At 35.4% G+C, this 11,833-nt stretch overlaps 1 protein-coding gene and 2 long non-coding RNA genes across 4 annotated transcripts; all 3 read left to right on the top strand.

Annotated features, from left to right (window-relative positions):
- The first annotated feature begins 1,145 nt into the window (after nt 1-1,145).
- On the top strand, nt 1,146-1,973 carry LOC147786759 (uncharacterized). Its single transcript, XR_015413609.1, has 3 exons — nt 1,146-1,246; nt 1,325-1,386; nt 1,913-1,973. It is a non-coding gene; the product is annotated as an uncharacterized LOC147786759 (long non-coding RNA).
- Nucleotides 1,974-2,050: 77 nt separating this feature from the next.
- LOC111780528 (protein SAR DEFICIENT 1) lies at nt 2,051-2,579 on the top strand. Its single transcript, XM_087119703.1, has 2 exons — nt 2,051-2,372; nt 2,458-2,579. Exons 1-2 carry the CDS (start codon nt 2,051-2,053, stop codon nt 2,577-2,579), a joined length of 444 nt encoding a protein of 147 aa, XP_086975829.1.
- A 163-nt stretch (nt 2,580-2,742) lies between these two features.
- Nucleotides 2,743-5,018, top strand: LOC147786758 (uncharacterized). Of its 2 annotated transcripts, XR_015413608.1 has the most exons (4): nt 2,743-3,009; nt 3,079-3,157; nt 3,745-3,823; nt 4,812-5,018. It is a non-coding gene; the product is annotated as an uncharacterized LOC147786758 (long non-coding RNA). The 2 variants fall into 2 exon arrangements; XR_015413607.1 differs by having other exon boundaries at nt 3,079-3,823.
- The last annotated feature ends 6,815 nt before the right edge of the window (nt 5,019-11,833 follow it).

Raw genomic sequence — 11,833 nt, 5'->3', positions numbered from 1 at the left:
CAAAAATACCCTTCAACTTTAAAAAAATTTCATTAATACTCTTCAATTTGTTTAAAAAGTTCAAAAATACATCTACCGTCAGTACTATATTTAAAAAATATCAATGAAATTTTAAAAATACCATTAACGCCCTCTTACCTTTATAAAAGAAAAAAGATATTTCCATTATTATAGGGATGAAAACAACCGACCGATTATTTTTAAATTTTTTAATATTACTTTTTAAAGTTCATGAGTATTTTTTAAATGGGTACAGTGGACGACTTTCTTTTGGGAAAAAAACAAAATCAAACGTGGAACACTTTCTTTTGGTGAAAATTTTGGCTACTTGAATAACCATGTTTGTTCATAGCAACGTTTGTAAGGATGTTCGAGAAAAAAAGAGGGTCGTTATAAATATCCAAAGCAGGGGTATGCATTGAGCTCGAAAACCCGAACTAACCTAACTCGAATAACAGGGGATTGAGTTGGATTAGATAGCATTTTGGGTTAGGTTAGGTTGGGTTAATTTTCTAGAATTGAATAGGTTCGGTTCGAGTTTCGGATTCATTAGACAAAATTTCGAGTTGACTCGAATCGAACAAAATCTTGTAAAATATACTAAGACAACTTAAATATTTGTGGGTCGGGTGAAAATTGGGCAATACTACAAATCTTGCACCTAAATATTTCATACTACTTTTAAACACATTATTTATGATATGAATAAACTAACAAACAACTATCTATATATTTTATACTATTTTTAAATACATTATTTATAATAAGAATAAACGGGGTAAACAATCATCATAAGTTGTCTTAATTTTCTGGTTTTTCTAGTTTTTCTAGTTTTTTTCGGTTTTCTGGTTTTTTTTTTCAGATTTTCTAGGTTTTTCTGATTTTTCAAGGTTTTCTGGTTTTTCTGGTTTTCTGGTTTTTCTAGGGTTTTTTTTTTTTTTTTTTTTTTGGGTTTCTATGTTTTTCTGGGTTTTCTGGTGTTTTCTGGTTTATCTAGTTTTTCAGGTTTTTTTAGGTTTATTTTTTATTTTTTTATTTTATTTATTTATTTTTAATTTTCTAGGTTTTGTAGGTTTTTCTGGTTTTTCTATGTTTTCTGGGTTTTGTAGGTTTTCTGGTTTTTCTAGGTTGTGATGTTGTTGTGGGATTCTGTTTTGTTAATACTAATGGAGCTGGATTTATAGTGGAAGGTGAAACTTACATGGATGAATTTCTGTCTCGATTTCAACCTCACTTCACCAATTGGGTATTTTTTTTTTTTTTTTTTATGACATCCAAACTTCAATACCAAACTAATTTATGACATCCCTTCGGTGTTTTTAAGATACACAAGGAAGTGGAGAATGCACTTCAAACTCATGTTCCTTCTTTTTTGGAATTACTAAGGTTCGTATTTTAAATTCTATTCATTTTCGTTCTTATACTTTTCTATTCGATTCGATTGTATTCCCGTTTCGTGATATTAACAATTTAGTCTGTGACGTTTAGATACAATTTTATCAGAATTTTGTTATTGTGTTTGTTTCTTCATCATTTCTTTACTGTCCAAAACAATCTTCGTTATGTTATTTTCAAATTTATAACAATTTAGGTTGGTTTTGATCTTCGTTCGAAGTACTCTGAAATGAATGATCGAATAAAAAAGAAATGAACTAAATAACACTGTAACTTGAGAAGGTAGTTTCCTTGTATTAAGGTAGTTGTGGTAAACCTATAAATGTTCCACAATTACTGATTTCTTAACGCATGATTGTCACATTCCGTGATGTTTAATGTTCGGGTTTGGACAAGTTGAGCTTATTGACTCACAATTTAGTCGCACACAACATAATGTTACATATTCGTATTATTAAGAAGTATATTATTTGAATTAACGTTGTATTTTAAACTATGGTTTGGTTTCATCATATAGAGGAAGGAGAGAGGGTGGAGAAGAAGCAATTATTGAAGGAGGGGTTGAGAAGTTCATGAAATCAAAGCAGAAAATGGTGAGGCTGTGGGAGTTGCAATTTATGATGCAACAACCAATGCCATAATCCGCACGGGTCCTATGTCATCGGCCCCGGTTGGGCTCGTACTTCTCGATGGAGACTATGATGAAACTAATCGCACTTTGAGTGAATTCAATCGAAACATTTTGTCCCCAAGACATGAGAAGAGGCCTTTACTTGTTGGAAGTGATATCAAACTCATTTTGGAGAATGGCTTTGCTTCCATCACGTGTGTGTCTATCACCGACAACTCGAGTTGGATGAAATCCAAGAAGTTTCGTTTGGGAGCGAAGATTTTCGATGAAAACATTCTAGCCATGTTTCCAACCATTGGGGTTGCGGTGTCCCAACCTTTCAGGGTCATGGATCATCGTGGAGAAGGTAAGCTCTATCTTATTACTGAAATTATCACGTTAACACTCTTGCACCGTTGAATGAATGATTCTTCTTCTTTACATGGTTTCAGTGAACAAGAAGCATCATCCTCCGAGCATAGAAGATGAAGTTTGGCGACTGGAAGGGATAGGAAAAGATGGTGCATATCACAAAAACTTATCGTTACATGGCATCAATACTGTAGATTGTTAGATGAACACGACTCTCCACAATGGTATGATATTGTCCACTTTGAGCATAAGCTCGAGCATAAGCTCTCATGGCTTTGCTTTGGGTTTCCCCAAAAGGCCTCATACCAATGGAGTTAGCATTCGTCACTTATAAACTCACACTTTGTAACGCAAAAAAAAAAAAAAAAAAAAAAAAAAAAAAAAAAAAAAAAAAGGCTAAGTCAACGGAGGGGCAAAAATGTCATTTTGCCCCTCCAACCCAAATAGGGGTCCAAGGAAAATCCAGCCATATTGCCTGCAAAAGAAAAAAAGAGGTTAGAGAGAGGTTAGAGAGAGATCGACCGGGAAGACTAACGGACCACCGCCGGAATCCATCTCCAGACGAGACTCGTACCAGGATTGAGGGGCTAGCAAGGCCTACGCACCATCAAAACCTAAGAATATTTCGCGGGGTAAGGTTTCTGAACGATATTGCTCAGCCCTACGTGAATCGACCCTAAAATGTTGAAATCTTCACCTAGGAACAACTCACACGGTCTGTGAAGAAGTTTGGCCGAGACCTCAACCCAAAGGCGGAGATCCGAGGGTCATCCGAGAACGGTGAGCGAACTTCCGGCGTTCTTAAATCCTCCGATAGTCAAGAAAAAATTATAAAAATAATACTAGGACGTAGCCTGTAACACGATCTAGAACGTTGCCGAAGGAATCGTATTGATCCGATCTACGGATCGAAAGATATGAAAATCGGAAAATAAACAAAAACCGACTGGGTTTCGGTTTTCAGACGACAGAGAAGAAGAAGAAGAAAGAAAAAAAAAAAAAAAAAAAACGGCCGGCGAGCGGCGGAGGGCGGCGACAGGCGCCGGACACGCGTCGACCACCGGCTGGAGCAACGCAGCTCCAGCGAGGCGTCGACACGTGTCGCCTGCAAGCCGGGCCGAATCGCAACGCGAGCCGAGCCGACCGGACCGGACCGGGCCGGCCGACCCGCGGCTGTGCAGAATTGGGCGCGCGTGGCAGGCGCGCGTGCAGCCTGCGGCTGGCGCCTTCCCGCGCGCGTGGCCACGCACTCCCAGCGTGCTGCTGGGCGCGTGAGCGCGCGTGGAACGGCCAATTTGGCCCGGTTGTTTTCTGTTTTCTCGATTTTTGTCCCGGCTCCAGTTCTAATACTGTTTTTACGTGGATAGGGATTTAATTTAGAGAAATCAGTATTTTTGGACACCTCACGGGCAAAGAAACGCTAGCGAAAGGGCACGCGTCAACCAGGTAAGTCACCACCCGGTATTTAGGAAGAAATACTTGTAGGATTCGCCATGCATGCTAGTAGTTCTGCTTCAGATTAGCTCTTCATGTAAGTTACTAGTCAGTTTATCTGTTGTGTTTGAATTGGGTAAATTACTTGAGTGTTGCTTGTATGCCTTAAGCTTCCGCCGTATGTATGCATGCGTTATTTTATGTGTAGAATTGTGTATGCCGGGTTTCGGGTGTTTGACGGACGAATTCGCCCCATTGAGCGCGAACTTCGTGCTCTGGGTGCTTGATGGAGGTCATCGCCCCGTTGAGCCGGTATGCCTAGTTTGCATGAATTACATACTATGATGTTAGAGGAAGATTGCATGCACCCTCTGTTAATTGCTAGGGTCCATTTCTTTGATAAGATTAGGGAATCTTGGTTAGGAGCGAAATGCCGCTCTAGCCTGACTTAATTTTTCCCTAGAAACTTAGCGGTTTACCACGGTAAGAAGGTACCCCGGAGTGTTCATAGATTGCTAGCGTGTGAACGGTATCTATAGCTTCGTGGGAGGACCAAGGGGTCCCTGATCAGTCTTTACTGCTCTTAGCCATTTCGCATGGGAAATGTGTCCCCACGTCGTACAGCCCATTAGCTGCATGGGAACGGGTTGGGTCGCGCCCCCCATAGAGGGACTAGATGGGCGTAGGGGTACTCAGCACACCCCTAGGCCAGGTACCATGTAGTCTCAGATAGCCATGTAGAGGTAGCACCTCATAGAGAGATACCGACCATATTAGCTTGGCATAAAGAACCTCTAGGCGTTTAATGAGAGGACGAAAAATCAGTGAAACACAAGGGGCAAGCCCCAAGGGACCTAGATTAGAGCCAGTCGTCCTAGAACCGAAATAGGAAACCGTGGCAACCTGTTAAATTAAGATGCGAAAAGAGCCTACAAGTAGGTGGCTTACTGAGTATAATTTTTATACTCATCCTTGCTATGTTTTCCCTTTTTTTTTTCAGGAGCGCGAGGCGTCGGTCAAGAGTGGGCGTGATCTGAAGGGAATTGTCACAGAGGAATGGGTTGTCCCGGGGCGTCAGTCCAGTCTTAGTCTTTATTTTTGTATTCGCATTCTTTTGAAATTTATTTTCCAAACGGTCTTGTGTTCTGTGTTTATCGTTCGAAAAACTTTATTGAAATTTGATGATTTTCGTTACTTCATATTTAAATCTCTTGTGCATCTGTGTCGTGTCGTTAGTCACTGTCCGTAGTAAAATATTGGGCTGTGACACACTTATAAACCCATGATCATTCCCTAAATTAGTCGATGTGGGACTTCCATCATCCAACACCTCCCCTCGAACAAAGTGCGCCTCCCCTTAATCGAGGCTCAACTCCTTTTCTTTAGGAGTTCTTTGTTCGATATTTGAGGATTTACCAATTTATTGGCATGACTAAGTTTAGGGCATGGCTCTGATACCAAGTTAGATGAACACGACTCTCCACAATGGTATGATATTGTCCACTTTGAGCATAAGCTCTCATGGCTTTGTTTTGGGTTTCCCCAAAAGGCCTCATACCAATGGAGTTAGCATTCCTCACTTATAAACCCATGATCATTCCCTAAATTAGTCGATGTGGGACTTCCATCATCCAACATGGATGACTTTCTGCGAACCTACTACGCAATAAGTTCGATTTGTTTGAAGCCAATGAAAGTTTTAAAATTTGAGCGTTTCTACAAGAAGAATTGTTAGTGTCTCTTCTTATTCTTTCAACGTGATTCAACATTTTTAACGTTTAGGATCATTGTTTAAATACTTGTTAACACTGATATGATTTGAATCACAGGCTTGCCGCCATTGCTTACCAGTGAAGCTCCAGCTTCATATGACGCAGCTGCAGCCACAGCAATGCAAGCACTCACACCCAACACGATCAACGACATTTGACAAAGTGAGTATCCAAACTCAAATGATTCATACCAATCACTATCTTTTACCGTTCTATGCAACAATAACTTAAGTCACACTCTTTTCTTTAGATTTGATACAAACTTCACCTTATTCGACATATATATATATATTAATAAAAACACGTATGAACTTTGCAATTTATCTCAAATATATTTTTTTTAACTTTTAAAAGTTTCAATAATACGCTCGACGTTAATGTTTTCTGTCTTTAGTTTTGGACGGGAGAAAAACAATTAATATTATTTTGTTTTAGAAATATAAAATTTTAAAATGGTTCCAAAAAAAACATGTTTTAAATTTTAAAAGTATTTAAAAAAATACTTATTAATATCTTTAAACTTTTTTAAAACTTCATAAACTCATTCATAATTTTTTTATTATTATTATTTTAAAGTTAGAATGATACTATTAAAATTTTTAAAAATTTAAGGGTATTTTTGAGACAAAGTACAAAGTTTAGGGGTATTTTTAAGCTAAATTAATAAAAAAAAATACGAAAAAGTCGGAAAAATACCATTAAACTTTTAAAAGTTCAAGGATATTTTTGAGAGAAAGTACGAAGTTTAGGGATATTTTAAAGCTAAATTAATAAAAATACCCTTGAACGTTGCAGTTTGTCTAAAAAATTCACATACACTTTCAAAAGTTTAAGGATATTTTTAAGCTAAATTAATAAAAATACCGAATTTTGCTGTTTGTCTAAAAAAATTTTATAAATTTTCAAAAGTTTCAATAATGCCCTTCAACGTTAAAAAAAAAAGTATGAAAAATATCATTCAAATTTCAAAAGTTCAAGGGTATTTTTGAGACAAAGTACAAAGTTTAGAGATATTTTACAGCTAAATTAACAAAAATATCTTGTCGTTTGTCTAAAAAATTCCCATAAACTTTCAAAAGTTTCAATAATACCCTTCAACTTTCAAAAAAAAAAAAAAAATCTAAAAAAATAAGTTTAAAAAATAATCGAACTTTAAAAAATTGTTCCAAAAATACCCTTTTAACTTTTCAAATGTTTCCTTAATACCTTTAATTTTTTTTTTTTTTTTAAACTTCAAAAACATTTTAAAACCTTTTTAAAAGTTTCAAAAATACCTTCAAACTTAACAAAAAAAAAAAAAAAAAACATTTACGGTTAATACCACGTTTGAAAAATATTCATAAACTTTCCAAAGTAACATTAAAACGTTTGCAGATAATTTATAAAGTATCGATAGACAATTTTTGTCCATATATTGATAGTATGAATTTTTTTTTATAAAGGTAGAGGGTGTTAATGCTACTTTTAAATTTTATGAATGTTTTTTTTTAATATAATACTAACAATAAACGTATTTTTGAATTTAATGTTCAAGGTATAAACACGATTAAAAATTCAATGGTATTTTTGAAACAAATATAAACGGTTTTCGTTCAAAACTAAAGTTATAAGGGTATTTTTTAGATTTTTTTATTAAGGGTATTATCGAAATTTTTAAAAGTTTAGCGGTATTTTTGAGACGTTTATAGATATTTTTATTAATTTAACCATTTTTTTATTACTGTTTTTATATATACAAATTTTAATTTTATGTCTAATAAGTTTACGAGTATCTAAAAAAACTCTGAATAATTTAGTGCTAATAAACCCGTGACTAATTTGATATTTACTTTTTAGACTCACGTATCCATTTTTTTTTATACAAAATTGTTAGACATAAAATTCAATTTTTGACGTTATATCTTAAAATGTGTTTGGCATAAGTGAAAGTTCGAGAATTATTTTTACAAACTTTTATAATTTAAATTTCTATCAAACACAAAATTGAACGTATAAATATTTATTAAATAGTTTTAAAAATTTAGTGATTTACTCGACATCAAATTATAAATTTAAAGATTAAACTTATAATTTTTTACCCCAAAAGAGAAAATTGATAATCGCTTATGATATGAACCAAGAGACATCAATCCTAGGATATACTTTAATGAAGATGCGAAGAAAATACGGTTGAAATTATCAAAAGATATTTCAATTCATGTCAAATGGTTAATTATGGTCATAACGTATGAATGTTACAACTCTTGAAATGTCTTTAATAGTTTAATTTTAAGGCAATATAAAGTCACGTATATTGTATTTGTAAGATAGACTTGAAAAATATAGTAAAAGAAGCATTTGTGCTTTCTTTTAGCCAATGACTAAGTTTATTTGCAATTCTATTAAGTTAGGTTGTATGTAGAATCATTCAGGCTAGACATGATCGATCTTGCTTGTGTAATGATTCGAATTTCAAACAAGTGTTCTTGCCTTGAGATATTTGATCAACAAGAATCATTCAAGTTAGAGATGATTGATCTTGCTTTTGAACTGACTCAAATCTCAAACATTTCGATCTTACTTGTGGAGTAATTCGAATCTCAAACAAGTGTTCTTGCGTTGAGATATTTGATCAACAAGAATCATTAAAGCTAGACATGATTGATCTTGCTTTTGAAGTGATTCGAATCTCAAACAAATGTTCTTGCCTTGAGATATTCGATCAACAAGGTAATCCGAATCTTACAAGTTTAAAATATTTTATAGCATGACTATGGATTTACAAGTTTATTATAAAGCCATCCGAATACAAGTTTATTATAAAGTCATGTGAATCTTATAAGTTTAAAATATTTTATCCCAAGACTATGGATTTACAAGTTTATTAGAAAGCCAATAAAATTGTAACAACCCCAAGAAAATGATAACCTATTTTTCCACTCTCCATTAACCTCTCACAATATAGTATTCTTGGGTTATAAACCCATGATGTCTTGCCTTTGCTTTGGGCTTCCCCGAAAGGCCCACTCTCCATTAACCTCTCACAATATAGTATTCTTTGGTTATAAACCCATGATGTCTTGCCTTTACTTTGGGCTTCCCCGAAAGGCCTCATTCCAATGGAGATAGTATTTTTTTATTATAAACCCATGATGTCATGGCTTTGCTTTGGGTTCTTCGAAAGGCCTCATTCCAATGGAGATAGTATTTTTTTATTATAAACCCATGATGTCATGGCTTTGCTTTGGGTTCTTCGAAAGGCCTCATTCCAATGGAGATAGTATTCTTTGATTATAAACCCATGATGTCATGGCTTTGCTTTGGGCTTCTTCGAAAGGCCTCATTCCAATGGAGATAGTATTCTTTGATTATAAACCCATGATGTCATGGCTTTGCTTTGGGCTTCTTCGAAAGGCCTCATTCCAATGGAGATAGTATTCTTTGATTATAAACCCATGATGTCATGGCTTTGCTTTGGGCTTCTTCGAAAGGCCTCATTCCAATGGAGATAGTATTTTTTTATTATAAACCCATGATGTCATGGCTTTGCTTTGGGTTCTTCGAAAGGCCTCATTCCAATGGAGATAGTATTCTTTGATTATAAACCCATGATGTCATGGCTTTGCTTTGGGCTTCTTCGAAAGGCCTCATTCCAATGGAGATAGTATTCTTTGATTATAAACCCATGATGTCATGGCTTTGCTTTGGGCTTCTTCGAAAGGCCTCATTCCAATGGAGATAGTATTCTTTGATTATAAACCCATGATGTCATGGCTTTGCTTTGGGCTTCTTCGAAAGGCCTCATTCCAATGGAGATAGTATTTTTTTATTATAAACCCATGATGTCATGGCTTTGCTTTGGGTTCTTCGAAAGGCCTCATTCCAATGGAGATAGTATTCTTTGATTATAAACCCATGATGTCATGGCTTTGCTTTGGGCTTCTTCGAAAGGCCTCATTCCAATGGAGATAGTATTCTTTGATTATAAACCCATGATGTCATGGCTTTGCTTTGGGCTTCTTCGAAAGGCCTCATTCCAATGGAGATAGTATTCTTTGATTATAAACCCATGATGTCATGGCTTTGCTTTGGGCTTCTTCGAAAGGCCTCATTCCAATGGAGATAGTATTCTTTGATTATAAACCCATGATGTCATGGCTTTGCTTTGGGCTTCTTCGAAAGGCCTCATTCCAATGGAGATAGTATTCTTTGATTATAAACCCATGATGTCATGGCTTTGCTTTGGGCTTCTTCGAAAGGCCTCATTCCAATGGAGATAGTATTTTTTTATTATAAACCCATGATGTCATGGCTTTGCTTTGGGTTCTTCGAAAGGCCTCATTCCAATGGAGATAGTATTCTTTGATTATAAACCCATGATGTCATGGCTTTGCTTTGGGCTTCTTCGAAAGGCCTCATTCCAATGGAGATAGTATTCTTTGATTATAAACCCATGATGTCATGGCTTTGCTTTGGGCTTCTTCGAAAGGCCTCATTCCAATGGAGATAGTATTCTTTGATTATAAACCCATGATGTCATGGCTTTGCTTTGGGCTTCTTCGAAAGGCCTCATTCCAATGGAGATAGTATTCTTTGATTATAAACTCACGATGTAAGGCCTCATTCCAATGGAGATAGTATTCTTTGATTATAAACCCATGATGTCATGGCTTTGCTTTGGGCTTCTTCGAAAGGCCTCATTCCAATGGAGATAGTATTCTTTGATTATAAACCCATGATGTCATGGCTTTGCTTTGGGCTTCTTCGAAAGGCCTCATTCCAATGGAGATAGTATTCTTTGATTATAAACTCACGATGTCATGGCTTTGCTTTGGGCTTCTTCGAAAGGCCTCATTCCAATGGAGATAGTATTCTTTGATTATAAACCCATGATGTCATGGCTTTGCTTTGGGCTTCTTCGAAAGGCCTCATTCCAATGGAGATAGTATTCTTTGACTATAAACCCATGATGTCATGGCTTTGCTTTGGGAGTCCATGAAAGGCCTCATTCTAATGGAGATAGTATTCTTTGATTATAAACATCTTCGAAAGACCTCATTCCAATGGAGATAGTATTCTTTGATTATAAACCCATGATGTCATGGCTTTGCTTTGGGCTTCTTCGAAAGGCCTCATTCCAATGGAGATAGTATGTCATGACTTTGCTTTGGGCTTCCCCGAAAGGCCCCATTCCAATGGAGATAGTATTATTTGATTATAAACCCATGATGTCATGACTTTGCTTTGGGCTTTCCCGAAAGACCTCATTCCAATGGAGATAGTATTCTTTGATTATAAACCCATGATCATTCCCTAAATGAGCTGATGTGGGACTTTCATCATCCAATAAGATCTTCCTTTTCTACAACTATTTAGATTTAGAAATTAAATACCAAGAACCATTTAAGTGTTCTAGCAAATGGCCTCATGATACATTGTCATGTTTTTTTTTTTTTTTTTTTTTTTAAAAAAAAAAAAAGTAAGAATCCATCAAAATTGGCAAAAGAAAAAAAAATAGACGGATAGAAAGAAAAGTAAAAATCTAAGAAGAGTTAAACTGTTTTTAAACTGTTCCTAAGAAAAATAATATCATAACGAATAATATTTGGATGGTATGATCCAAGCAACATGAAATAATATTGACATATTTTTTAAATCTAAGTTTTAGTACCAAATACGATTTAGAAACAATGAAAACATGGAATTCAATTTTTAAAGAGGCATTTAAATGTATATTCAAAATAAGTGAAGCCTCGACATAAGTGAGAACGAATTCGAAGGACGAAAGCAAACAAATTTGGAGCTAGATAGAATTTTGGCTAAGGCCAACCATGTAAGTGGCATTACTATCGGCTCGGTCGGAACATGTAACGACCCAAAATTTTCTACTTAATTTAAGATCGCTACTGTATACATATCATAAACATTAAATACAGAAATACTTCATCTAAATTGTAACGCCCCGAGCCCAACAGGTACAATACACACTATCTTTATGACTAGCACCTTCTTAACCATATTATGAGTTTCTAGATTTTATTAGAGGTCTTAGAGCGTGATTTTCACATCGGTATAGAAGAAAGAAATGCTCGGGATGCATCAAGGAACTTAGAAAAAATTATTAAAAAAAAAAAAGTAATTTAATCAAAATTTGGATCAAAGTCAACCAGGGGCAAAAGGGTAATTTTGCCCCCACACACCAACTTGAGGGGTCTGGATAGACCTCCAAGAAAAGAAAAGAAAAAAAAAAAAAAAAAGAGAGAGAGAGAGA

This window comes from Cucurbita pepo, chromosome 18 (genome assembly GCF_057944985.1).
Source record: "Cucurbita pepo subsp. pepo isolate OVF chromosome 18, ASM5794498v1, whole genome shotgun sequence".
NCBI classification, from domain to species: domain Eukaryota; kingdom Viridiplantae; phylum Streptophyta; class Magnoliopsida; order Cucurbitales; family Cucurbitaceae; genus Cucurbita; species Cucurbita pepo.
The sequence above is the reverse complement of the archived record's forward strand: the minus strand, read 5'-3'. Positions and strand labels throughout refer to the sequence as shown.